Source organism: Melanerpes formicivorus, unplaced genomic scaffold (genome assembly GCF_026170545.1).
Source record: "Melanerpes formicivorus ecotype bairdi unplaced genomic scaffold, bMelFor1.0.p_v2 SCAF_6, whole genome shotgun sequence".
Taxonomy (NCBI): domain Eukaryota; kingdom Metazoa; phylum Chordata; class Aves; order Piciformes; family Picidae; genus Melanerpes; species Melanerpes formicivorus.
This window is the reverse complement of record NW_027142358.1, coordinates 33,737,081-33,764,456: the sequence shown is the minus strand read 5'-3', so window position 1 is coordinate 33,764,456 and position 27,376 is coordinate 33,737,081. Positions and strand designations below refer to the sequence as shown.

The 27,376-nt window shown below is 50.4% G+C and overlaps 1 protein-coding gene across 1 annotated transcript in view; it reads right to left on the bottom strand.

Moving 5' to 3' along the window:
- The window catches only part of PCDH15 (protocadherin related 15), a 365,652-nt gene that overhangs the window by 148,730 nt on the left and 189,546 nt on the right, over positions 1-27,376 (bottom strand). The window contains exon 9 of the mRNA XM_068140381.1: positions 5,139-5,247. Within this exon, the coding sequence (XP_067996482.1) occupies positions 5,139-5,247 (109 nt within the window). The remainder of the gene's footprint in view (positions 1-5,138; positions 5,248-27,376) is intronic.

Here is a 27,376-nt window from a genome sequence, read left to right as displayed (position 1 = left end):
GAAGTGCAGAGGTTCACTCACACCTTCCCTCATGGGGAAGAGGACTAGATGGAGTGAAAGCACAACTGATGCATTTACCAGAACAGTTGAAAGCATGACAGGCAGAGATCCTTATGGGCACTTAGGGATGAGCTTATTAAGCCACATAAGTAGAAGTGAGTTGCCACTGCAGGGATCCTGGGCTTGTTAGAGGGAACATGTCCTTGAGAGTAGATCCAACACTGGGCTCAGTTTTGGGCCCCTCACTACAAGAAAGACATTGAAGTGCTGGAGCAGGTCCAGAGGAGATCAACAAAGCTGGTGAAGGGTCTGGAGAACAGGGCTGGTGAGGGGCAGCCTAGAGAAAAGGAGGCTGAGGGGAGACCTTTTACAGTATCACACAGCATCACTAAGGTTGGAAGAGACCTCGAGGATCATTGAGTCCAACCTGTCAACACAGACCTCATGACTAGACCATGGCACCAAGTGCCACATCCAATCCCCTCTTGAACACCTCCAGGGATGGTGACTCCACCATCTCCCCAGGCAGCACATCCCAATGGTGAACGACTCTCTCAGTGAAGAACTTTCTCCTCACCTCCAGCCTAAACCTCCCCTGGTGCAGCTTGAGACTGTGTCCCCCTGTTCTGGTGCTGCTTGCCTGGGAGAAGAGACCAACACCTTCCTGGCTACAACCATCTTTCAGGTAGTTGTGGAGGGCAATGAGGTCTCCCCTGAGCCTTCTCTTCTCCAGGCTAAGCAACCCCAGCTCCCTCAGCCTCTCCTCACAGGGCTGTGCTCAAGGCCTCTCCCCAGCCTCGTTGCCCTTCTCTGGACACCTTCAAGTCTCTCAACCTCCTTCCTAAACTGAGGGGCCCAGAACTGGACACAGTACTCGAGGTGTGGCCTAACCAATGCAGAGTACAGGGGCAGAATGACCTCCCTGCTCCTGCTGGCCACACTATTGCTGATGCAGACCAGATGCTGTTGCCCCTCCTGGCCACCTGGGCACACTGCTGGCTCATGCCCAAGTGGCTCTCTACAAGTCCCTGAAAGGAGGTTGGAGGCCCGTGGGTTTATGGTCTCTTCCCCCTAGTAACAAGAGATAGGAGGAGAGGAAATGGCCTCAAGTTGCAGCAGGGGAGGTTTAGCTTGGTCATCATGAAAAATGTCTTCCTGGAAAGGGTTGTCAAGCTCCAGAAGAGGTTGCCCAGGTCAGTGCTGGAGTCCCCATCCCCGGAGGGATTGAAAAGCTGTGTAGACACGGCGCTGAGGGACCTGCTGTAGCTGGGCTTGGCAAAGCTGGGTCAGTGATTGGACTCAATGATCCTAAGGATGTTTTCCAACCTGAACAGTTCTGTGGTATACAACTTCCACAGTGCCCAAAGCAGGGTCGGGACCTGGCTCACAGAGGTGTGCAGCGGGAGGAAGAAAGCAGGGTAAAAGAAGAACCAAATGAAGAGTGAGTCAAAGCCAATACAATTCCAAACCATTCTCATATTGGTCAGGACCTCAGCCTCTCATTCTCTGGGCAGAGGTTTCAGCTTCTAGTGATTAAAAAAAAATGTTTTAAAGGACAAAATTGAAGCTATGAAGAAGAACTGGGTTTGGATCAAAAGCACAGGGGAAATCCATGTGAGGAGAAGTACCCACAGGGCCTCTTGCCTGTGAAAATAGTTAATGTTATATAGGAATAGCACTGCTTACTGGCACAGATGAAGACAGAATTTAAGATCCAAAATAAATTCTTTTGAAGACCCTGGCAATAAAAAAAAAACTCAAATCTAAAAAGAAAAAGGAAAAGGAATAAAGGAGGTCACTTTTCTGCAGTCAGGAGCCTCCAGGCTCCTCCCACCAAAGTGCTACAACCATAGCCTCACAGGATGTTAGGAGTCAGAAGGGACCACTGGAGAGCTTCCAGTCCAAACCCCTGCCAGAGCAGGAGCATAGAATCCGGCACAGGTCTCACAGGAACACATCCAGACAGGGCTGGAAAGGCTCCAGAGAAGGAGACTCCACAACCTCTCTGGGCAGCCTGCTCCAGGGCTCTGGGAGCCTAGAATAGAATAGAATAGAATAGAATAGAATAGAATAGAATAGAATAGAATAGAATAGAATAGAATAGAATAGAATAGAATAGAATAGAATAGAATAGAATAGAATAGAATAGAATAGAATAGAATAGAATAGAAATAGAATAGAAATAGAATAGGAATAGGAATAGGAATAGGAATAGGAATAGGAATAGGAATAGGAATAGACCTTCAAGATCATGGTGTCCAACCCATCAACCAATCCAACCCACCTAAACAACTAACCCATGGCACCAAGCACCCCATCAAGTCTCCTCCTGAACACCTCCAGTGATGGTGACTCCACCACCTCCCCAGGCAGCCCATTCCAATGGGCAATCACTCTCTCTGTACAGAACTTCTTCCTAACATCCAACCTAAACCTGAACCTCCCCTGGCACAGCCTGAGACTGTGTCCTCTTGTTCTGGTGCTGGCTGCCTGGGAGAAGAGACCAACCTCTGCCTGTCTACAACCTGCCTTCAGGTAGTTGTAGAGAGCAAGAAGGTCTCCCCTGAGCCTCCTCCTCCTCTCCAGGCTAAGCAACCCCAGCTCCCTCAGCCTCTCCTCACAGGGCTGTGTTCCAAGCCCCTCACCAACTTCATTGCCCTTCTCTGGACTTGTTCCAGCAAGTCAACCTCCTTCCTAAACTGAGGGTCCCAGAAGAAGTTCCTCCTCATGCTGAGCTGGAACCTCCTAGGCTGCACTTTCCATCCATTGCCCCTTGTCCTGTCCCAAGGCACAAGTGATCAGAGCCTGTCCCTGTCCCTTCCTTCCTGACCCCCAGCCCTCAATATTGATAGACATTTATTAGATCCCATCTTTGCCACCTCTCCAGACTAACCAGCCCCAGGGCTCTCAGCCTCTCCTCACCAGCAGTGCTCCAGTTCCTTCATCATTCTTGTAACCCTCCTTTTGACCCTCTCCAGCAGATGCCTGTCCCTCTTGAACTGGGGAGCCCAGAGCTGGATGCAATATTCCAGGTGGGGCCTCAGCAGGGCAGAGTAGAGGGGGAGGAGAAGCTCTCTGAATGATTCCTTGGAGGTCAAAACAAGTCATTCAAATACTAAAACTACCACAGGTCAGTGACACACAGCTTTTACCAGGTTCACTCCTGAAGAGTTAGGCAAAGGACACTGAATCCTGGAATCATTGAATGGTTGGGCTGGAAGGGCCCTTTAGAGGTCTTCCAGACCAACTGTCCTGCAGTTGCAGGGACATCTGCAACCAGAGCAGGGCACTCAGAGGCACGAGAGCATTATCCTCAACAGCTGAATTGGTATGTAAGCCAAGTCAGTGAATAACTCCAGCAAGCCCATTCCCAAACAGCAGCTCACCTTATGTACTCCACAAGTGTGTACAAATCTCCTCACAGGTGAGTTTGGCTGCCAGAGGACTGCTTGACAGCACTCTGCCAGCTCTGAATCCAGCTGCTGCTGAAGGAATCTAACTTGCTGCCTGGCTATCCCAAAGCAAACCTTATTCCTTTCCTCAGAGGATGATGAGGTCTGTCATGGCCATGAGCCTCGGGAGACACCCAGTGAGTTCAGGCTCCTGCACCTTGCAGACAGAGCTGAGGACCTGCCCATTCAGGGCAGTGGTAGCTGGTGCCAGGGCAGGGATTCATGTCACAGAATGATGTTGTTTGGAAAAGCTCTCAGAGATCCTGGAGCCCAACCACTCTCTAACTGTACCAAGGCTGGTGCTAAACATTCTCACCACATCTCTGTGTCTTTTAACACCTGCAGGGGGGGGATTCAACACCTCCCTGGGCAGCCTCTTCCAGTGCTTGAGAACCCTTTCAGGGAAGAAGTTTCTTCTATATGTCCAACCTAAACTTCCCTTGGTGCAACTTGAGGCTGTTTGCTCTCATCCTGTCACTTGTTACTAGGGAGGAGAAGCTGAACCCCACTGGCCTCCAGCCTCCTTTCAGAGAGCTGGAGACAGCCAGAAGGTCTCTCCTCTGCCTCTCCAGACTAAGCAGTCCCAGTTCTATCAGCTGCCCCTCACAAGACTTGCTCTCCAGACCCTTCAACAGCTCCATTGCCCTTCTCTCTACTCTCTTGAGATAGATCTTAAAATCATAGACATCTCAAACTATCAAACCTACTATTTCCTTTTCCTCACCAGATCTAGCACAGAAATTGCTTCAGAGTCCGTCTCTGTACCTGGGGAAGAGCAGGGCAAGTGGAGGACTGTAAGTGCAGACCACTTCCTTCAGCCTTGCCATGATCAAGTCATACAGGCTAAGCAATAGGAAAAAAATGCCAAACACAGGAAAAGAGCAGGGAAAAAATAATGAATGCAGCAGAGCCAAGTGGCTGCTCCCTGAACTTTTTCTAGTACTGCACTCCTCTCTGGCCAGGAACTTGCACAGTCAGCTGATCAAACAGTAAGTTACAAAGGGAAGCATGCAAAAGCACAGGCAGCATCATCAAAGGTGGCTGCAGTAGACCCCACTCACTTTCACTTAAACACAAGGAGAAACTTCTTTGGTGTGAGAGTGCTGGAGCCCTGGAGCAGGCTGCACAGAGAGATGGTGAAGCCTCTTCTGGAGAGATTGCAAACCCACCTGGATGTTGTGATCAAGCAAGCTGCTGTGGGTACCCCTGTTATAGCAGGGGGATTTGGGCTGGATGGTGCCCAAACCAAGCCCCACCATGATGAGATTCCATGAAGGTGCTCTGTGCCAGAGGGTGTTGGAAGGAACCCTGCTCTAATTGCCTTTCCTTGGCATCTTTTACTGGGGCTTTGCAGCAGGGAGTCAAAGATGCAGGGCAGCACAGCTGCAGAGAGCACAGAGAAGTCTCTCTCCTTTGGCCTGTGCTGCTCCATTCACTCAAGCAGACAACTCTGGATCTAATCTGAACAAATAATCATTACTCATGCAGCCATATGTAATACACTTCTGAGCTGCACTCACACACCAACAGGCAGGACGTAAATAGAGGCAGCAGTGATTTCAAACATCCCACTGACCACAGCAGGAGTTTTCTGTTAGGCTTCCACTCTCCCCAGGTGATCTATTCCTGGCTGTTCATAATCAAGCAACTGATTGTGAGTGATAGCAAAGAGTAGCAGACACCAACCAACTAGGATGGAATAGAGGATGCCCGGTCGATCGGAAGGAGGCTGGATGTTTCGGTCCTGATCTATGGCTTGGATGGGTGGAGTGACACTGATGGGATTCACAAGTGCCTGAAATGAGAAACCAGACAGATTGAAAACAAAAATTAGGAAAGCCAGCAGGCAGATCTTTAGGTTTCACACAAAACTGCCCCGCTCCAAAGGGTGTTTGCTGGAGCTGCGGGAGGCAAAGTGCTCATGTTGGAGAAGAGCTACGGCACGTGGCCCTTTGGAGAGCAAAATGAAGTAGGCAGCATACATCCATCCCTCTGCAGCAGGTACACTTGGCAGCACAACAGCAACTTCAAGCAAAGGAGGCTCACAAACGTTGAAGCAAAAATGCCTGAGCATGCTTCTGTGAGAAATCCCTTGAACCAGACGTCCCAGGTAGCACCACAGCAGCCAAACACAGCAGCCAAACACAGCAGCCTAACACAGCAGCCAAACACAGCAGCCAAACACAGCAGCCAAACACAGCAGCCAAACACAGCAGCCAAACACAGCAGCCAAACACAGCAGCCAAACACAGCAGCCAAACACAGCAGCCTAACACAGCAGCCTAACACAGCAGCCTAACACAGCAGCCTAACACAGCAGCCTAACACAGCAGCCTAACACAGCAGCCTAACACAGCCAGGGCTTGGGAAAGGGAAGTAAACCCCAGCTGCATTTGAGCCTCCTGAGGAGCCAGAGCAGCTGTGGCACACAAACACATCCTGCAAACAAATTTGAGCCAAGGTGCAGACACTGCAAGGAGAGGTACACCTGAAGAGCTTGCCTGGACCTCGCAGTAATTCACAGAGCTGCTGTTCAGAAGTTGTGTGTCCAAACATGGAGATCAAAAGGCAGAAGCAGCATTCCCAGGCTCTCCTCTCATCCACCCTTTGGACACCCATTGCCTTACCTCCCAACTCCACACGATTCCTGTACCTGCTGGCAGCAATTAGCCCTCACTGCTGCTTCCAGGGCTCCCTAAAGGCTTCTTGTGCTTTGTAGTCTCGAACCACATGCTCCAGTGCTAACCCCAGAGCTGCCATTCCCAGCTCAGTGTCAATAACCTCGGGCTGCTTAACCCACTAGAAATGTAACTGCTCCATGAATTCATTCCCTCCAGTCTTTTTCACATCACTACCACCCTTCTTGCCTGGGAACTTCTATTTGTGTGTTTAATAACTTCTGTGGAAAACCAGATGCCTTTTGTCCCTCATCTGACTGCTCCTGGCAGCTTTAGCTTTGGAAAGCTGTCATGGAGGCAGCCCCAAAGCAGCCAGCAGCAGATACCTGAAAACTGTGGATTTCATAGGATGGCCCAGGTTGGAAGGGACCTCAGAGATCATCTACTCCAACCTCCCCACTATGGGCAGGGATGCCTCTCAACTGGACTCAGCTGCTCAAGACTTCATCCAACCTGGTCTTGAATAAAACCAGGGAGGAGGCATCCACAGCCTCCCTGGGCAACCTATTCCAGAGTCTCACCACCCTTGGACTGAAGAACTTCTTCCTGGGATCTAACCTAAACCTCTTCTCTCTCAGGTTAAAACCATTCCCTCTTGTCTCCTTCCAGTGCAATAAAATGGCAGATCCTGATGTCAGGTGGGCAAATACGGTTGCACAACTGATTAAACTGCTTGAAGAGATGAATCAAAATGTGCACACAGTCACTCTGAAAAGGAAAAGCTCCCCATGGCTGCCCAGGGTATACACAGAGTCATAGAATGGTTTGGGTTGGAAGGGACAGCTAGAGGTCAGCCAGTCCAACCCCCTCTGCACTCAGCAGGGACATCCTCCACTAGATCAGGTTGCCCAGAGCCCTGTCCAGCCTCACCTTGGATATGGGATGGAGCCTCAACTACCTCCCTGGGCAACCTGTTTCAGCGTTCCACTGCCTTCATGGTAAAAAACTTCCTCCTAATGTCCAAGCTAAATCTCCTCTTCTCTAATCTCAAGCCACTGCCCTCATCCTAGCACCCCAGGCCTTTGCAAACAGTCCCTTTCCAGCCATCTAGCAAGCCCCCTTCAGGTACTGGAAGGCTGCTATTAGGTCTTCCCAGAGCCTCATCTTCTCCAGGCGATAACTCCAAGGTGAGAGTGAGGACTGCTTCCAGGAGGTCCTCCATAGCAGGGCTCAGTTTATACCTTTTGAGTTGTTTTGTGGTCAGTTTCTTACTTAGTCAGAGCTCTCCAAGCAAACAAAACTTCTGGGTGTGGAGTCACCAGCTAATGTCTGGGGGACTGAGCTGATGTTTATCAGCTCCCAGCAAGCCTCAGCCCGTTGTGCCAGGGTATGTCAGGACCTTGTGAGGTTGTGCCTGCCACATAAGCTGCTAACTCCATGTTCTGCAAGAGGGGATTTGACATTTAGCATAGAAACAGGAGGGAGACAAGTCCAGCACTTGGCCGAGGCTGGCACAGCCTGCAGAAATCCTCCTGCTGAGATCTAGAACAAATCTGCAGAGCCTTAATGATCCCTGTCTGTAGACCTAGAGGGAAGAGAGGTGAGCCAGGAGGAGGAGGCTGAGACAGGAAGAGGTGCCAGGCAGTCTGCAAGAGGGGAGAGTTAATAACCCCACCTGCCCTTGTGTTGTGGTCACAACACAAACTGTTCTTCCCACACTGTGCCCATGGAGAAGCCACCAGAAAGTGCCTCCAAAGAAGAGTGACCAGCAGGACAAGGGAGGTGATGTCTCCCCTTCTACTCTGCTCTGGTGAGATGCAGAAGGAGGACACCAATATATTGGAGTGGGTCCAGAGGAGGCCACAAAGCTGCTCAGAGAGCTGGAGAACCTTCCTTATAGGGACAGGCTGAGGGAGCTGGGGGTGTTCAGCCTGGAGAGGAGAAGGCTCCAAGGAGACCTTAGAGCAGCCTCCCAGTACTAGAAGAGAATAGAACAGAATAGAATAGAATAGACCAGACCAGACCAGGTTGGAAGAGACCTTCAAGATCATTGTGTCCAACCTATCATCCAACACCACCTAAACAACTAACCCATGGCACCAAGCACCCCATCAAGTCTCCTCCTGGTGCTGGCTGCCTGGGAGAAGAGACCAACCTCTGCCTGTCTACAACCCCCCTTCAGGTAGTTGTAGAGAGCAATAAGGTCACCCCTGAGTCTCCTCCTCTCCAGGCTAAGCAACCCCAGCTCCCTCAGCCTCTCCTCACAGGGCTGTGCTCCAAGCCCCTCACCAATTTCGTTGCCCTTCTCTGGACTCGTTCCAGCAAATCAACCTCCTTCCTAAACTGAGGAGCCCAGAACTGGACACAGGACTCAAGGGGTGGCCTAACCAGTGCAGTGTACAGGGGCAGAATGACCTCCCTGCTCCTGCTGGCCACACTGCTCCTGATGCAGGCCAGGAGCTACAGGAAAGCTGTGGAGGAACTTTTCACAAGGACTTGTAGTGACAGGACAAGGGGCAATGGCTTTGAGCTGGAAGGGGAGGGATTTTGACTGGACATGAGGAATTCTTTACAGTGAGGATGGTGTTGAGGAGGTACCAACAAATCAGACAGCAACAGCCACCTGAAAAGTGTGCCTTGATTGCAGCTAACCTGCTCCCCTTCAGACACAAGAAAGTTACAGACTCAGGTGTCAGGTGGGACAACACTGTTGCCCAACTAATTAACCTTATTGGGAGAAATGAACCAAAATGTGCACACACTCACTCAGAAAAGGAAACCCTCCCCACAGCCACCCAAGATACACACACATACGCTCTCCAAGGTCCTTAAACAGGGCCCCATGCTAAGGAGAGAAGATGTGACTGCCAGGCTGCTTCTGCCCACAGCAGGACTCCGTCTATACCCTGCTAGCTGCTGCTTTCTGGTCTCTCTTAAAGAGTCACAGGGCAGAGTTCTCAAACAAAGGAACCTCTGAGCCAAATAGCACCATCTAATGTCTGGGGGTGGTGAACCTCAGCCCCTGTGGCTTGGGAGGCAGGGGAGGGGCAGGGAGGGAAGGGGGTGGTTTGTACCTGCCAGAGAGAGGCACTGGAACAGGCTGCACAGGGAGCTTGTGGATGCCCCCTCCCTGGAGGTGTTCAAGGCCAGGCTGGACAACACCTTGAGCACCCTAGTCTATGGAAAGGTGTCCCTGTCTATGATGTCTGTTTGAAATAGATGATCTTGCAGGTTTCTTCCAAGCCAAACCATTCCATGAATTCCTACAGGTTACTGAGGTCTGAGAAGGTTTTTCCAGGCTCAGGAGCCAGGTCTTGCAGCTACACAGCTCGTGGCATGGGAGTGCAGAGCATCTGACTCCCAGCATGGAACTGGAACCTTCCCATTCTGCCTCCATGCTCAGGGCTCCTTCTGCAGCTCCCAACGAGCAGGCAAGGTCCTTTGTCACATGCCTTGGACCCACTTCTGACTCTGAAAAGAAATTGAACTCTTAAAAGTGTAATAAGGAAGATGAGCTTGAAATAGGCACCAGGAGAGAGGGAAGAAGACAGATGTGACATGGCTCTGCATTTTTAAAATGCTTTAGGAGTGCCTGGAAGCTGTGTGCTGAGAGCACAGACCATCCCCCCAGCTCTCCCAGCCCACCAGGCTGTTTTGAAGGTCACAGAGCAGTTGAAGCACTCTGACAAACATGAGATGCTTCAGCAGGCCAAGCTGGAACATCCCAGCCTAGGCTGGAGCCAGAGGGATGGACCCAGCCCTGTCAATAACGAGCCAACCATCAGAAGCTCTCAGCCCCTGGTTTGGACAGCAGCACTCTGCACTGGGTTAGGAACTGGCTGGAGGCTGAGCCCAGGGAGTGGTGGTGAATGGTGCCACAGCCAGCTGGCAGCCAGGCACCAGTGGTGTGCCTCAGGGATCAGTGCTGGGCCCCATCCTATTGATGATCTGGATGAGGGGATTGAGCCCACCATTAGTAAGTTTGCAGACAACACCAAACTGGGAGCAGGAGTTGATCTGTTAGAGGGTAGAAGGGTTCTGCAGGGGGAGTGCCAGGCTGGACAGGTGGGCAGAGTCCAACAGGATGGCATTGAACCAGTCCAAGTGCCAGGTTCTACATGTTGGCCACAACACCACTAGGCAGTGCTTAAGGACAGAGCCAGGGTGGCTGGAGAGCAGCCAGGCAGAAAGGGACCTGGAGGTTCTGGTGGACATTAGGCTGAACATGAGCCAGCAGTGTGCCCAGGTGGCCAAGAAGGCCAATGGCATCCTGGCCTGCATCAGCAATAATGTGGCCAGCAGGAGTAGGGAGGTCATTCTGCCCTGTGCTCAGCACTGCTCAGGCCACACCTTGAGTCCTGTGTCCAGTTCTGGGCTCCTCAGTTTAAGAAGGACATTGAGAGACTTGAAGGTGTCCAGAGAAAGGCAATGAGGCTGGGGAGAAGTCTGGAGCACAGCCCTGTGAGGAGAGGCTGAGGGAGCTGGGGTTGCTTAGCCTGAAGAAGAGGAGGCTCAGGGGAGACCTTATTGCTCTCTACAACTCCCTGAAGGGAGGTTGTAGCCAGGTGGGGGTTGGTCTCTTCTCCCAGGCAACCAGCACCAGAACAAGAGGACACAGTCTCAAGCTGTGCCAGGGGAGGTTTAGGCTGGAGGTGAGGAGAAAGTTCTTCCCAGAAAGAGTAATTGGCCCTTGGGATGTGCTGCCCAGGGAGGTGGTGGAGTCCCCATCCCTGGAGGTGTTCAAGAGGGGATTGGATGTGGCACTTGGAGCCATGGGGTTAGTCATGAGGTGTTGGGTGACAGGTTGGACTTGATGATCTCTGAGGTCTTTTCCAACCTTATTGCTTCTATGATTCTGTGAATAGATCAGAGAATCACAGACATGGAAGAGACCTCTGGAGATCATTGATTTTCAATCTCCCTGCCAAAGCAGAGTCACCTAGGGCAGGTTGCACAGGAGCATCCAGGTGGATCTGGATAGACTCCAGGGAAGGAGAGTCCATAACCTCTCTGGACAGTCTGTTCCAGGGCTTTGTCACCCTGACAGGGAAGAAGTTTTTGGTGGAAGCCCCATCCTGGGAAGATTTTGAAGCCAGGCTGGCTGGGTCTCTGTGCAACCTCATCTAGTGGAAAGTGTCCCTGCCCATGGCAGGGAGGCTGGAACTGGATGATCCTTGAGGTCCCTTCCAATCCTGACAATTCTATGTTGCTGTCAAGGTGGAAGTTCCCATGTTGCAGGTGACATGCATTGCTTCTTGTCCTCTCAGAGGCCACCACTGAAAAGAGCCTGGCCCTTTCTTCTTGCCCCCCACCCTATAGATATTTATGAACATTAATAAGATCCCCTCCCAGTCTGCTCTACTCCAGACTAAGCATCCCCAGGGCTCTCAGCCTTGATTAAAATAATCCTTGCTGGATATACCACTGGGGCACCAAGGATGTGTGTGCTTTGCTTCCCAACTCGAGGAGAAGCTCAAGAGCAGCATTTAGAAGAACTGTACTTGAGATTCTACAGCTTCCACTTGAACAAAGCTGTTCTGCATCACCCTGCCAACAATTACACCCAGGCTCCAGGACAATCAGCTAAGCAGAAGAAAGTAGCAGAAGAGAATGATGCAGCATGCAGACTGAAATATGAAATCTGGTCAGTTTTCATTCCCTAAGCAGCTTTTCTGAGTGTAGGACACACCCTGAAGTGGGCTGCTCCTCAGCTAGAAGACCACAGGACCGTGAAGGTTGGGAAAGACATCCAGAACCATCAAGTCCAACCGTTAAGCTGGCACTGCCAGGTCCACCACCAAACCATGTCCCTCAGCACCACATCCACACATTCTAGGAACACTGCCAAGGACTGAAACTTCACCATTGCCTCGGGCAGCCAGGGCTTAACCACTCCTTCAGTGGGGAAATATTCCCTGTTATCCAACCTAAACCTTTCCTGGCACAGCCTGAGGCCATTCCCTCTCCTCCTACCACTTGTTACTCAGGAGGAGAGCCCAACACTCACCTCATTCCAACCTCCTTTCAGGGAGTTGTAGAGAGCTGCAAGGTCTCCACTCAGCCTCCTCATCTCCAGGCTGAATTCATAGAATCAGAGAATCAATAAGTTTGGAAAAGACCTCAAAGATCATCAAATCCAACCTGTCACTCAACACCTCCTGACTAACTAAACCATGGCACCAAGTGCCACATCCAATCCCCTCTTGAACACCTCCAGGGATGGGGACTCCACCACCTCCCTGGGCAGCACATCCCAATGGCTAACAACTCTCTCTAGGAAGAACTTTCTCCTCACCTCCAGCCTAAACTTCCCCTGGTGCAGCTTGAGGCTGTGTCCTCTGCCCTCAGCCATTCCTCACCAGCCCTGTTCTCCAGACACTGTTCCAGCTTTGCTGTCCTTCTCAGGGCAGACTCCAGCACTTCAATGTTCTTGGAGTGAGAAGTGTAATACCAAACACACTGCTCAAGGTGCAGCCTCTCCAGTGCCCAGTCCAGGGGCACAATCACTTCCCTGCTCCTGCTGGCCACACCATTGCTGATCCAGGCCAGGATGCTGGTGGCTTGCACACTGCTGGCTTACCTTCAGCTGGCTGTCAAGCAGCACCCCCAGGATCTTTTCTGCTGAGCAGCTTTCCAGCCACTCTCCTCCAAGCCTGGAGCACACATGGGGTTGTTGTGACCCAAGCACTGGACCCAGCACTTGGTCTTGTTGAACCTCATCTCACTGGCTCAGCCCATTGCTCCAGCCTGTCCAGGCACCTCAGTAGAGCTGCTGTTCAACACTTAGTGTCAACTGCAAACTTGCAGAGGATGAAGACATCCTGCCACAAGATCAGCTGCAACCCATTGACATGCCAGAGATCATTTAAGGGTGTTTTGGTTTTGCCAGGCTGATGCACCTCGAAGCACAGCAATTCTAAAGGCATTTTCAACCTGTTTTACTAATGCTCAGATAATGCAAGTGGCTTCTTCACTGAAACTTAACTTGGGACTATGGAAACATGCTATGCTAACTGCTCAAGGAGGCAGCCATTAATTATGTTAATGAGGCACGTGTGGGATCGTTGCAGGAGGTGTACCAACAGCTCCAATGGAAAACACTGATTTTTCAGCTGCACAGTCAAAACATCCTCTGCTCAATGGCAGCAGTGACTATGATTATTAGAAAGGGATAGCTCTTGCTTTCCAAGCACTTTACACTGCACAAGACACAAGTGTCTGCTCACAACAGCTCCCACATCCCACTGATGTGGTGCTCTCGGTAGCAAAGCAGTCAGGGCTGGTGGATCCAGGGCAGCTCTCCAGAACCCATCCCACTGGGGCAAGGCCTCAGTCCTGCCCTCCAAACTGTCCCTCCCATCACAGTCAGCAGGTGTTGCACCAAACCAGGGTAACACAAGGATACAACACCAAGCACCATCCTCACCTGCAGCTTCAGAGGAAAAATGAGGATTGCCTCAGCCCTTTGAGTTAGGGGATGTGCATAAGTTCATATAATCACTGAATGCTTTAGGTTGGAAGGGACATTTAAAGATCATTTAGTCCAACCTCCCTGCAGACAGCAGGGACACCTGCAACAACATCACAGCCTCAGGTCAAACTTGATGATCTTGAAGGTCCTGGTCTATTCTATTCTGTTCTATTCTACTCTACTCTACGCCACTGAAAAGAGCCTGGCCCCTTCCTCCTGACACCCACCCCTCCGGTATTTATAGACATCCATTGCATCCCCCCTCAGCCTTCTCAAGACTAAGCAGCCCCAGAGCTCTCAGTCTGTCTTCATAGCAGAGATGTTCAAGTCCCTAAATCACTCTTGTAGCTCTTCATTGGACTCTCTCCAGCAGGTCTCTGTCTCTCTTGAATTGGGGAGCCCAAAACTGGCTACAGTATTCCAGGTGTGGTCTCATCAGGGCAGGGCAGAGCAGAGGGGGAGGAGAACCTCCCTAAACTTGCTGAGCACACTTTTCTTGATGCACCTCAGGATAACGTTGGCCATCTTGGCTTCAATGGCACATTGCTGTCCTGTAGACAACTTACTGTCCACCAGCACTCCAAGGTCTTTCTCTTTGGAGCTGCTTTCCAGCAGGACAACCCCTATCAGCTGTTAGAAGTTGATCTTCTCAACTCCACCCAAGCATGCTTATTTCTCTTTCCTACAAAGTCCTGAAACCATGAGATACAAAGAACACATGGGCTGATTATTGGCAAATATTAAGAGAGATCCTCAGGCCCCACAAGAGTCCTTGGCCCAAGAGGAGCACAGCAGAGGTAATGAGCAAGTTGCTGCTTTCCCATGTGCTGATTGCCGAGAAGCACAACTCCTCAAGCAGTCTGGAGAAGGACTTAGAGCTCTTAGCTGATGACAAACTCAACCTGGGCAAGCAATGGTTGCTGCCAGCTGTGTGCTGGGCTGCATCCAAAGCAGGGAGAGCAGCAGCACAGGGAGGGGATTCTGCCCCTCTGCTCTGCTGAGACCCCACCTGGAGCACTGCACCCAGTTCTGGTGCCCCAGCATGAGAAGGACCTGGAGCTGCTGGAGAAGGTCTAGAGGAAGTCACAAAGATGATCAGAGAGCTGGAGAAACAAGCACACACACACACCCCCCTTGCCCCCTTTCAGGACAGGCTGTGAGACTTGAGGCTATTCAGTCTGGAGAAGAGATGGATCCAGGGAGACTTTCTAGGGGCCTTCCAGTATCAGAAGTGGCCTACAAGAAAGCTGTGGAGTGACTTCTTACGAGGGCTTGAAGTGACAGGATGGGAGGGAATAGCTTTGAGCTTGAAGGGGGGAGATTTAGACTGGAGATTAGGAAGAAACTCTTTCCAGTGAGGGTGGTGAGACACTGGAACAGGTTGTCCAGGGAGGCTGTGGATGATCCCTTCCATGCAGGTGTTCAAGGCCATGGTGGATGGGGCCTTGAGCAACCTGGGCTAGTGCAAGGTGTCCCTGCCCATGGCAAGGAGGCTAGAAATGGATGAGCTTTAAGGTCCCTTCCAAGTCAAACCATCTTATGACTCTGTGAATCATAGAATCATGGAATGGTCTGGGTTGGAAGGGACCTCCAAAGGTCATCTAGTCCAACATCCTCTGCAGTAAGCAGGGACATCCTCAATGAGATCAGGTTGCCCAGAGCCTGGCTAAGAGCAGTTTCTGAGACAGGAAGGCCTTCCAGTATCTGAAGAAAGCTGTGGAGTGACTTTTTACAAGGGCTTGACAACCTCTAACCTGTGCTGGTGCCTGCTGCTATTTTTGCCCATATGCAGAACTCTACACTTGTCCTTACTGAACTCCCTGAGGTTCCCCTTCACTCATCTCCCCAGCCTTTCCACATCTCACTGGATGTGTCAGCCACCCCTCCCCACTTTCTATCACCAGCAAACTTGCTGAGAGTCCACTCTGTCCCCTCATTTAGGTCCTTAATGAAGAAATTGAACAAAATTGGAGCCAGCACTGATCCCTCATGATGTATTAAGTCTGAACAAGGATGTAAAGAAATACACCAGGGAGAGTTCGGGTTTCTGCAAGGGGGAATCCTGCCCCTCACACTTCCTGTGGTTCCCTGAAGGAATCACTGCTACCACAGGACACCACAGAACTACTTGATACAGCACCTGCAGACTTCCAGCCAGCCTTCACAAGCTCCCTCACAAAATACTCTTAGAGACATTTGGCCTCAACAGAAAATGAGGGGAGACCTGAGTAGCCAGAAATGGGCTGGGAGGTGTGTGGCAGAGCAGGAGAGAGCTTTCAGTTTGAATGATCAGTCTGGATGTGCTCCTCTGTAACCTGCCCTGGGTCATCCTCCTCTGGCAGGGTAGTTAGACTCAATGTCCTCTGAAGGCCCCTTCCAACCACCACCATTCTCTGATTCTATGATTTCTCTACTGAATGTTATGATTTCCTCCCCCCCATCATTATGCAAAGAAAAGCCAATTAGCAGAGTGGCTTTGTTTAATCAATTGCTGGACTAGTTTTGCACAAACTAAGGGGGTTCCACAGGGCAAGTATCAGCCCACATGAACACTAACAGCCTCCCTGGGACCTGTGAGACTTTCCTTGTGCCACCTTGAGATTCCTCACTTTAAATCCTTCACTGCATTGTGGGATGGGTTATTAGTGTGCTTGTGATGCATCTCTCTACATGGGAAGTAGTTTTGTGCTAATTATTCTAAGTATCCTCAGGAGTTGTGTCAGCTGCCCTGAGCCAAGACTCAACGAGAAGGGTCTGAGCAGCAGCCTAGATGAAAGGCTGAAGAAAAACCACAGGAAAATAATTCTCCAAAGAACAGTGCACTGGGGGAGTGTGGCAAAAGACATTGAGGAGTGAGCAGGAAGTGCCCTTAGAAGCCCTCAAGCTTTTACAGAATAGAGAACACAGAATGAACCAGGTTGGAAAAGACCTTCGAGATCATCCAGTCCAACCTAGCACCCAGCACCACCTAATCAACTAAACCATGGCACCAAGGGCCTCAGCCAGGCTCTTCCTAAACACCTCCAGGGATGGGGACTCCACCACCTTCCCAGGCAGCACATTCCAAGGGCAAATCTCTGTCTGGGAAGAATTTCTTCCTAACATCCTGAATGTTTCTGTGATTCTGTGAGGGTGGCAGAATACTGGAACAGCTTCCCAGGGGGCTTGTGGAGTCTACGTCTCTGGATAGATTCAAGACCCACCTGGATGTGTTCCTGTGTGATCTGGTACAGCTGACCCTGCTCTGGCAGGGGGGTTGGACTGGATGAGCTTTGGAGGTCCCTTCCAGCCCTTAATATTCTGTGATTCTGTAAAGAAGACTGGAGGATGAACAAAGAATACAACAGGATGAACCAAGCAAGACCTTCTCAGCTCAAGCTGGGGAGTTTGGCACTTTTTGTGCTTCATTACCTGGTTTTTGGAGCTGGTTCTGCCACACAGGAAGGTGCTTTGCACCAGGGGCTGTGTACTGCTCTGCTCACTAAACATCCCCAACTGGTTCTGCCACACAGGAAGGTGCTTTGCACCAGGGGCTCTGTACTGCTGTGCTCACCAAACATCCCCAGCTGGTTCTGCCACACAAGAAGGTGGTTTGCTCCTGGGGCTGTGTACTGCTCTGCTCAAACATCCCCAGCTGGTTCTGCCACACAGGAAGGTGCTTTGCACCAGGGGCTGTGTACTGCTGTGCTCACCAAACATCCCCAGCTGGTTCTGCCACATAAGAAGGTGGTTTGCACCAGGGGCTCTGTACTGCTGTGCTCACCAAGCATCCCCAGCTGGTTCTGCCACACAGGAAGGTGCTTTGCACCAGGGGCTGTGTACTGCTGTGCTCACCAAACCTGCCCAGCCAGCCTGGGTGAGTTGGCTCAACTGTTTCTTGTCTTTGAGTGATGTGGCTGATGTGCCAGACCAAAATGTGAATCAAAGCAGCTCATCTTTATTGCTGAAAGGAAATGACTTCTAATTACAGCTCCACAGTTACTCCTTCCAAGGGAAATCAGGACCCTTTCTGTTCTCAGCTTCTGCCAGAGCTGTAAGGATGGACTATTTCCCTATCAGTGTTTCCAGTAAGTTATTAACCACAGTGATAAATATCCAGCAATGGATGGAACAGTTCTGCATTTGGGGAAAAAAAAGGAGAAAATTCTGCATGTTAAGACCAGTGGGTTTTTTTACCAGGTTATTCTCCCCCTTACTCTTGCTAATTAAAGGAATCCCATTTTAGATTAACACTCCAAAATTGCACTTTATAGCTTGCTAAATACCTAGAAGATATTCCTGCTTTCTCTCATCAGCCAAATCTCCAGAGCAGACTGGGTCTCTGGTGAGCTACCAGGGCTGCTGCTCCTCCTGCCCCTAGGAAGGGAGCCCCATGGCCTCAGAGTACCTGCTACAGGTCACTCAATCATCAGCTCCTAGCAACCAACAAAAGGTGTTTCTCTCACCCCAAGCACAGCTTCAGGGATGATCTGCATTGATATTTCTCATCTCAGGGCTGGAGCACCTCTGCTGTGAGGACAGGCTGAGGGAGCTGGGGGTGTTCAACACGGAGAAGAGTGTGCTCTGGGGAGACCTAACTGCCATCTTGCAATACCTGAAGGGAGGCTACAAGAAGGATGGAGACAGACTGCTTACAAAAGCCTTCAGTGGTAGGATGAGGGAGAGGGTAGAGGAGATTTGGACTGGATGTTAGGAACAAGTTCTCTACAATGAGGGAGGTTGAGCACTGGAGCCAATTGCCCAGAGAGCTGGTTGAGGCCCCATCCCTGGAGACATTCAAGGTGAGGCAGGACAGGGCTCTGGGCAACCTGATCTAGTGGAGGATGTCCCTGCTGACTGCAGGAGGGTTAGACTAGACAACCTTTGGAGGTCCCTTTCAACCCAGATGATTCTATATATTGTCCAGGTCGAGGTCCCTCTGCAGAGCCTCTCTACCCTCCAGCAGATCAACTCCTGCCCCCAGCTTGGTGTCAGCTGCAAATTTACTGCTGATGGACTCAATGCCCTCATCCAGATCATCAATGAAGATGTTAAAGAGCACAGGGCCCAGCACTGATCCCTGGGGCAGACAACTGCTGCCTGGCTGCCAGCTGGCTGTGGCACCATTCACCACCACTCTCTGGGCTCAGCCTCCAGCCAGTTCCTAACCCAGCTCAGAGAGCTGCTGTCCCAGCCAAGGGCTGACAGCTTGGCTAGGAGTTTGCTGTGGGGGATGGTGTCAAAGGCCTTGCTGAGGTCCAGGTAGACCTCATCCACAGCCTGCCCCACACCCACCAGGCAGTCACCTGGGCATGGAAGCAGATCAGGTTGCTGAGGCAGGATCTGCCCTTCCTAAATCCATGCTGGCTGGGCCTGAGCCCTTGGCCATCCTGTCAGTGTTATGTCCATTCAGTGCAACTCACTCTTCTCTTCTCCTTTTGTGGTGTGTATCAAACATGTGAGGAAACATCCCCACAATTTTTAAAGCAAGTCTGCTGTGCTCAGAGGCAGCTGTGACTCGTCACTTTGCTCCCACCAGTAGACAACGGCTCTGCAAGGCTACATGGTTAAAATCCCCAGCAGGAAAGGAGCTTTCAGACTATATTCACTTCTTCTGCAGTCTTACTGTGATTTTCTCAACCAGCAGCAGTGTTTTCAAAGATGGAAATGTCTGGTTTCTTTAAATATTCACTAGATTTTGTAAGCTAAAAGTATTGTTGGTTTGCTCTTGAACTAAAGACAGTGTGAGCTGGCAGCCCAGAAGGCAAATCACATCCTGGGCTGCATCCAAGCAGTGCTGCCAGCAGATCCAGAGAGGTGATTCTGCCACTTTGCTCTGCTCTGGAGAGACCTCACCTGGAGTGCTGTGTACAGGTCTGGAGCCCTTAATGCAGGAAAGACATGGACCTGATGGAGAGGGTCCAGAGGAGGCCATGAAAATAATCAGGGGGTTGGAGCTGACAGGCTGAGGGAGCTGGGGGTGGTCAGCCTGGAGAAGACTCCAGGGAGACCTAATAGCAGCCTGCCAGTACCTGAAGGGGGCTACAGGAAGGCTGGAGAGAGACTGTTTGCAAAGGTCTGCAGGGACAGGACCAGGGACAGTGGCTTCAAACTAGAGAAGAAGAGATTTATATTGGATGTTAGGAACAAGTTCTGGCCCAGAAGGCTGCTGGAACACTGCAACAGGTTGCCCAGGAAGGTGATTGAGGCCCCAGCCCTGGAGATATTCATGGTGAGGCTCAATGAGGCCTGGGGCAACCTGATCTAGTTGGGGATGTCCCTCCTGAGTGCAGGGAGGTTGGACTGGATGAGCTTTGGAGGTCCCTTCCAGCCTGGACCATTCTATGGAAAGCAGCTGGCTTAACTACATCACCTCTCTGAAAACTCCCAAGCCAAGTCTTAGATGCTGGCAGTGGTTGTCCTGCCTGATGCCTGATCCATAGATCAAGCAGGTGAAGTGCTTGTGTGCCTAGCAAGAGAGGTGACAGAAAGCAATTCCCAGGCTCATGTATTCACCTGTTCAAGTTCCTGCCAGTCTTAATGACAACTCTTGGTCTCTTGGTACACCCCCAAATATGTAAGAGTTAATTACCTGTAACATCCCATCTTTGCCATTTTAACCTTTTGATGCTTCATAACTTTCTAGTGACTTTGCCTTAAAAGAACACAGACAACCAAGGCTTCTACTTATCAAGAGATTGCACAGGGGAGAGAGACAAATCAATCACAAAAATGGGGAAGATAGGAAAAAATCCTAACAGCAGTTGTAGAACACCTTTTATGACTCCTTATCATGCACTAGCAGATAATCAATAGCTTATCAAAGCTGTCTGCTTTGACTGTGCTGAGTCATTGCCAGAGAGCCAATTCCCAATCACCGGTTTTAAGCCAGTCAATTTGCTGTGAACACTAGCCTTTGTTTCACATTGTCCATTACCTTGAACTTCCTATCAAGCCAGAGACCACTCTGTGGCTGCAGCTAAGAGTGAAAGGGCTGGAGGAAAATGCAAATGGAAAGTTTATCCACAAACTTTGAAGAGGAAACTGTGCCCATGAGGATTTTATCATGGCTTTTGAATTGCTTCCTGGCTTCCCAAGCAATGCAAGATTGCCTATCAGCTCATCAGGCATCTATGCTTAAATTTAATTAGAGGGATGGCTGCCTGCTGCTCAGCTATCCTGCAAATAACTTGGCCATAACAATTTGCCTTTTTTTTTTCCCCCCCTCAATAAAAACTACACCAACAACTGCAGGCAAGTCATGGAAATCAATCTCATTTTCCCTTTCTTAATCTGAGTTTCAGGCTTTAGCCAAATTGCTAATGCAAAATTAATACCAGAAAAATGGCTCCATTTGCTCACCCTTCAGCCAGTGGCAGAGGGACCAGTCCAAGGCTCCCAGACAAGAGAGGTTCTTCTCTAATGGGCTGAACCAGCCACAGCCCAGGAATGTGTGGATGGAGCCTCTCAGAGTATTTCTCTGGTTAGCTCTTGAGGTGTAGCTGAAGTGACACCACCATTGCCCTGCCTAACTGATAATTTTTGGCTAGTAAATCACTGATTTTACAGCCCAAGAATTGACAACATAGAGCATCACAGTCTCACAGTATAACTAAGGTTGGAAGAGACCTCGAGGATCATTGAGTCCAACCTGTCACCACAGACCTCCTGACACTAGACCATGGCACCAAGTGCCACATCCAATCCCCTCTTGAACACCTCCAGGGATGGGGACTCCCCCACCTCCCTGGGCAGCACATTCCAATGGCCAATAACTCTCAGTGAAGAACTTTCTCCTCACCTCGAGTCTAAACCTCCCCTGGCGCAGCTTGAGACTGTGTCCCCTTGTTCTGGTGCTGGTTGCCTGGGAGAAGAGACCAACCCCTTCCTGGCTACAACCACCTTTGAGGTAGTTGTAGAGGGCAATGAGGTCACCCCTGAGCCTCCTCTTCTCCAGGCTAAGCAACCCCAGCTCCCTCAGCCTCTCCTCACAGGGCTGTGCTCAAGGCCTCTCCTCAGCCTCATTGCCCTTCTCTGGACACCTTCAAGTGTTTTGATGTCATTCTTAAACTGAGGGGCCCAGAACTGGACACAGGACTCAATATAGAGTCATGGAGTCATAAAATGGTTTGGTTTGGAAGGGATCCTGAAGTGTTCCAACTACCCAGCCATGGGCAGGGACACCGTCTACCAGACCAGGTTGCTCAAGGCCCCATGCAAGCTGGCTTAGAACATTTCCAGTCTTGGAGCTCTGGGTAACTGTTCCAGTGCCTCACTAACAGTCAAGGGGTAGAATTTCTTCCTAATAACCAGTCAGTCTTCCAGTCTGAAGCCTTTACCCCCTGTCCTGTCACTCCATGCCTTTATAAAAGGTCCCCCCTCAGCTCTCCTGTAGCCCAGTTCAAACGCTGGAAGTCCGCTCTGTGGTCTCCCAGAGCCTTCTTTTCTCCAGACTGAACAACCTCAACTCTTTCAACCTATCTTTCACTAAATATTTTAGTCTAATTAACACCAATATTTTAGTCTAATTAACACCAATTGTCAAGCTTTCCTCCACAAAGCACTACAACAGACAAGGACATTCATTAAGCTTTCAGCAGCAAGTGATGAGTTGCCGCTGCTGTTTTGCCTGACACTTGCTCTGAAACAGGAGCATTTATGAAGAAAAGGCAAATTGATCATGGTGTTAATTATGAGGAGGAGTTCATGCAGAGAGCTGGGCAGCACAGGCAGGCAGGAAAACCACAAAGCTGTCAGTCTAGACTATGCTGCACAAGAGGCCTGGAGTTCTGTGCTCTGGAGCTACCACAGACATTAGAGAGGCTGGAGGAGTACTAAACAGAATAGGAGCTTTTACCTTTTAATCATTTGTTGTCTAGACCTCATAGAAACTCTGAAATATCAGCTGTTAGAAGTTGATCTTCTCAACTCCACCCAAGCATGCTTATTTCTCTTTCCTATAAAGTCTTGAAACCATGAGATACAAAGGACACACGGGCTGATTATTGGCAAATATTAAGAGAGATCCTCAGGCCCCACAAGAGTCCTTGGCCCAAGAGGAGCACAGCAGAGGTAATGAGCAATTTGCTGCTTTCCCATGTGCTGATTGCCGAGAAGCACAACTCCTCAAGCAGTCTGGAGAAGGACTTAGGGCTCTTAGCTGATGACAAACTCAACCTGGGCAGGCAATGGTTGCTGCCAGCTGTGTGCTGGGCTGCATCCAAAGCAGGGAGAGCAGCAGCACAGGGAGGGGATTCTGCCCCTCTGCTCTGCTCTGCTGAGACCCCACCTGGAGCACTGCACCCAGTTCTGGTGCCCCAGCACGAGAAGGACCTGGAGCTGCTGGAAAGGGTCTAGAGGAAGTCACAAAGATGATCAGAGAGCTGGAGAAACAAACACACACACACACCCCTTGCCCCCTTTCAGGACAGGCTGTGAGACTTGAAGCTATTCAGTCTGGAGAAGAGATGGATCCAGGGAGACTTTCTAGTGGCCTTCCAGTATCTGAAGTGGCCTACAAGAAAGCTGTGCAGTGACTTCTTACGAGGGCTTGAAGTGACAGGATGGGAGGGAATAGCTTTGAGCTTGAAGGGGGGAGATTTAGACTGGAGATTGGGAAGAAACTCTTTCCAGTGAGGGTGGTGAGACACTGGAACAGGTTGTCCAGGGAGGCTGTGGATGATCCCTTCCATGCAGGTGTTCAAGGCCATGGTGGATGGGGCCTTGAGCAACCTGGGCTAGTGCAAGGTGTCCCTGCCCATGGCAAGGAGGCTAGAAATGGATGAGCTTTAAGGTCCCTTCCAAGTCAAACCATCTTATGATTCTGTGAATCATAGAATGGTCTGGGTTGGAAGGGACCTCCAAAAGTCATCTAGTCCAACATCCTCTGCAGTAAGCAGGGACATCCTCAATGAGATCAGGTTGCTCAGAGCCTGGCTAAGAGCAGTTTCTGAGACAGAAAGGGATAAGAATTAGATGGAGGATTGGGAAAAATAACACCACCACCAAAACAAACAAAAACTTCTATACAAGCAAGAGCTGTTGTATATGTGCTGGGCTAGGCAACAGGACATGTCTATGAACAACTAAGCCACTTCCCTAGAGCACACCTTCAATTTCAGAGTGAGTTTCAGTGCCTGGGAGCACTGCAGAGCTGCTGGGTTCTGCCTCTTCAATATGCAAAGTCACTTCTTCCCTGACCAGAAATCCTGGCGTGAAGAGAGACGAGAAGTTCTTCTCCTGAGGAAAGCTCTTGGAAGCCACAAATCCCAGCCACTCTCTCACCCCTCCCTTGTGCCAGTGGACAGAATTGTGCTCAATCGTGGTCCAACTCCAGGCTGAAGTGTAAATACCAGCCCCTACGAGAGCATTTAGCATCAGTCCTCAAAGTTGGACAGCAAATATAGAAAGGAATCATTAGAAACAAATTCAATCTCAAATAGCTTCCTGTTGCTTGATGAAACCAAATCACAAACACAGCTTATGAGACTGTGTGGGCAGAGCAAGCCAAAGGCTAGCAAAGTGTTTTTACCATGTTGCAATGAAAGAGTCCAAATCCTGGTGAAAATAAGGCCAAGAATCAAAAGGCATATTGAGACACAACTGCTTCAGGAACTAACAACTCCCTAAATTAGCCAAGTGCCTTGGCACTTTCCAATATAACACATTCTCACCAGGGGAGAAATGCTTTGGCAAGAAAACCTGGTAATCTCACTTGAGCTTTCTGTTTAGTTTCGTGCAGTTTGATTGTCAGTAGGGGTAAATCACCCCCATACACATTTGACCTGCACTGGTACGTGGGGTTGTTCTTCCCCAGGTCCAGGACTTCACACTTGGTCTGGAGCCCTCAATACAGAAAGGACATAGACTTGATGGAGCAGGTCCAGAGAAGGGCCACAAACACGATCAGGGGGTTGGAACACCTCTGCTATGATGACAGGCTGAGGGGGCTGGGGGTGTTCAGCCTCGAGAAGGGAAGACTCCAGGGAGACCTAATAGCAACCTTCCAGTACCTGAAGGGGGTTACAAGAAGGATGGAGACGGACTGCTTACAAAGGCCTGCAGTGGTAGGATGAAGGAAAATGGCTTCAAAGTAGAGAAAAGCAGATGTAGATTGGATGTTAGGAACAAGTTCTGCACCACGAAGGTAGGGGAACACTGGAACAGGTTGCCCTAAGCAGCGGTTGAGGCCCCATGCCTGGAGATATTCAGGATGAGGCTTGACAGAGCTGTCTCTGGACAACCTGATTTAGCTGAGGATGCCTCTGCTCACTGCAGAGGGGGTTGGACTAAGCTGACCTTTGGAGGTCCCTTCCAACCCAGACCATTCTGTGACAATCCTTCCTGCATTTCCTAAAGCCATGTTTGTGACGGCACGAAGCGGAGCTCTGGTCGGAGAAACCCTGCTACTAATGTTGTTTAGAAACACCTAAAGGTTATAAATGTTGGCATCCAGACAAAAGAACTTCTGCAGCAAAGCTTTACCAGCGAGCTTCACTTCAGCACAGCTCTCAGCTGTGTCCCCACACTGATCCTTGTACAGAGAGCTATCATTATGTGCTAGGCCATCCCCTGACCTATAAACCAGCTGTTCAGTGAGGGTCAGGAAGGAAGACGCCTCTTGTCAGCTCATTGTCACAATGCAGAGGGCACAGGTCATTCAGTTAAACATTTGTTCTTCAGGTTTTGCAGAGAGATGCAGGTAGTGGGAGATAAAGCAGCAAGGAGGTTCCTCTGTGGGGCCAAAGTGCTCACTTTTGGAGGGTGCAGCAGGCACTCGCAGCGATGCTTCCCTTCTGATCACCGCAGAGCCTTGTGACCTCACTGAAAAACGGGGAGCAGGATCTGCTTGCTGAGACCAGGCCAAGGGCTGCATCCTGTACTTGGGTCACAACAACTTGAGGGAGAGTAGCTGGAAACTGCCCAGTAGCAAAGGACCTGGGAGTGCTGGTCAGCGGTTGGCTGAAGATGAGACAGTGTTTGCCTGGGTGGCCAAGATGGCCAACGGCATCCTGGTCTGGATCAGCAAGTGTGGTGAGTGAGACCACGGAAGCAATTGCCCTCCTGTACTGCTCACTGGTGAGGCTGCACTTCCAGTACTGGGTTCACTTTTGGGCCCTCACTAAAAGTAGGACATAGGTGTGCAACAAGCTCTTCAAGAGCTCTCTCTCCTCGTGGCCAAGAAGACCAGCAGTGTCCTGGGAGGAGTGAAGAGTGTGCCAGCAGGTTGAGGAAGAGTTCTCCTCCCACTTTACTACGCCCCAGTGAGGCCACATCTGCAGTACTGGGCCATATTTTGGGCTCTCCAGCTCAAGAAAGGCAAGGAAATACTGGAGAGAGTCCAGCTGAGGCTACAAAGATGCTGAGGGGCCTGGGCATTGCTGTGAGAGAGAAAAGCTCAGAGAGCCAGACTGGTCAGCCTGGAGAAGAACAGACTGAGAGGAGATCTTTTCAACATTCCGAAAGAGCTAAAGGGTGGGGACCAAGAGGACTGGGACCAGAGAGACACTTGCCAGTGGTGCCCAGCAACAGGACAAGGGGCAATGGTCACAAACTGGAGCCCAGGAGGTTCCATCAGAACAGAAGGACAGAATTCTTTGGTGTGAGGCTGCTGGAGCCCTGGAGCCCAGAGAGATTGTGGAGTCTCCTGCACTGAGGGATTGCAGACCCCCCTGGCCATTATGATCCTGCACTAGCTGCTCTGGCTGACCCTGGCTGCTAAAGAAGGATGATTTCCAGTGGTCCTTCCTGACCCTCACCATGGTGGGATTCTGTGATTTGTTAAGGATTTCTATTTGGGGGTCTAGCTTTGCACAAGGTCACTCCAGAGGGACTGGTTATGCTTCCCTGAAGGGCAGTCTCATGTCACAACCAAAAGTTCTGTCTTAAAAACTGATAGTAGAGAGGTATTGTTTCTCTGTGAACCAGAGCCAAGGTGTGCTACCATAACTACTGTGTCTGGGTGAAGATCATTGTTGTTAGCACAGCTTGAGCCTGCCTCCAGGTAATCTGTTTAGGCATTGCTGGGATGATGATTTGCAAGAGGCAAGCAGGTGATGCCATGCACAACCTGCAGCTCTGTAGGCCTTTCACATATTTCTTCTTTGCCAGTGTCTTTTTTTCAGGGTGAAAGCACTTGCTCAGCCAGAGTCTGCATTCAGGCTGTGCCCTGCTTTTGATCCTACCTTTGATCATAACTTCTTGTGCCTTTTCTAGTACATGTGATGACTAAGTCTTCCACAGGCACAGAGGAGCCATCAGCCTCCTCTCCTTAAAGGTATGAAGTGAGATGAAGTGTTCACAAACTCAACTCAAACATGCTTTGAGGAGGAAACACAAAATGGGGATCTGCTCCTCCTCTATTCTGCCCAGGTGAGATCACATCTGGAGGACTGCAGAGGGCAATGAAGCTGTGAAGGGCCTGGAGAAGAAATCTCATGAAGAGCAACTGAAGGAGCTGGGGCTGCTCAGTGTGAAAAAGAGGAGGCTGAGGAGAGACCTCACTGATCTCTACAACTACCTGAAAGGAGGTTCTGGAGAGGCTGCTGCTGGTCTCTCCTCCCAGGTAATTAGTGACAGAACGAGAGGGAACAGCCTCAAGCTGTGACTGGGTAGGTTTAGACTGGACAGTAGGAAGAATGTTTTCCCAGCAAGAGTGGTCAGAGATTGGCACAGGCTGCCCAAGGAGGTGGTTGAGTTACTGTCCCAGGTTGAGGCAGATTCTCCCTTGCCTCCCACCGGGACAGGAAGAAATGAGACTTACACAAAGGGATTGCAGAAGTGATGGAAAGTTTACATGGAAAAGCAGTGAGTGCTTTACAGAGAAACTACAAGCACAGTGACAAAGGAGATCCCAA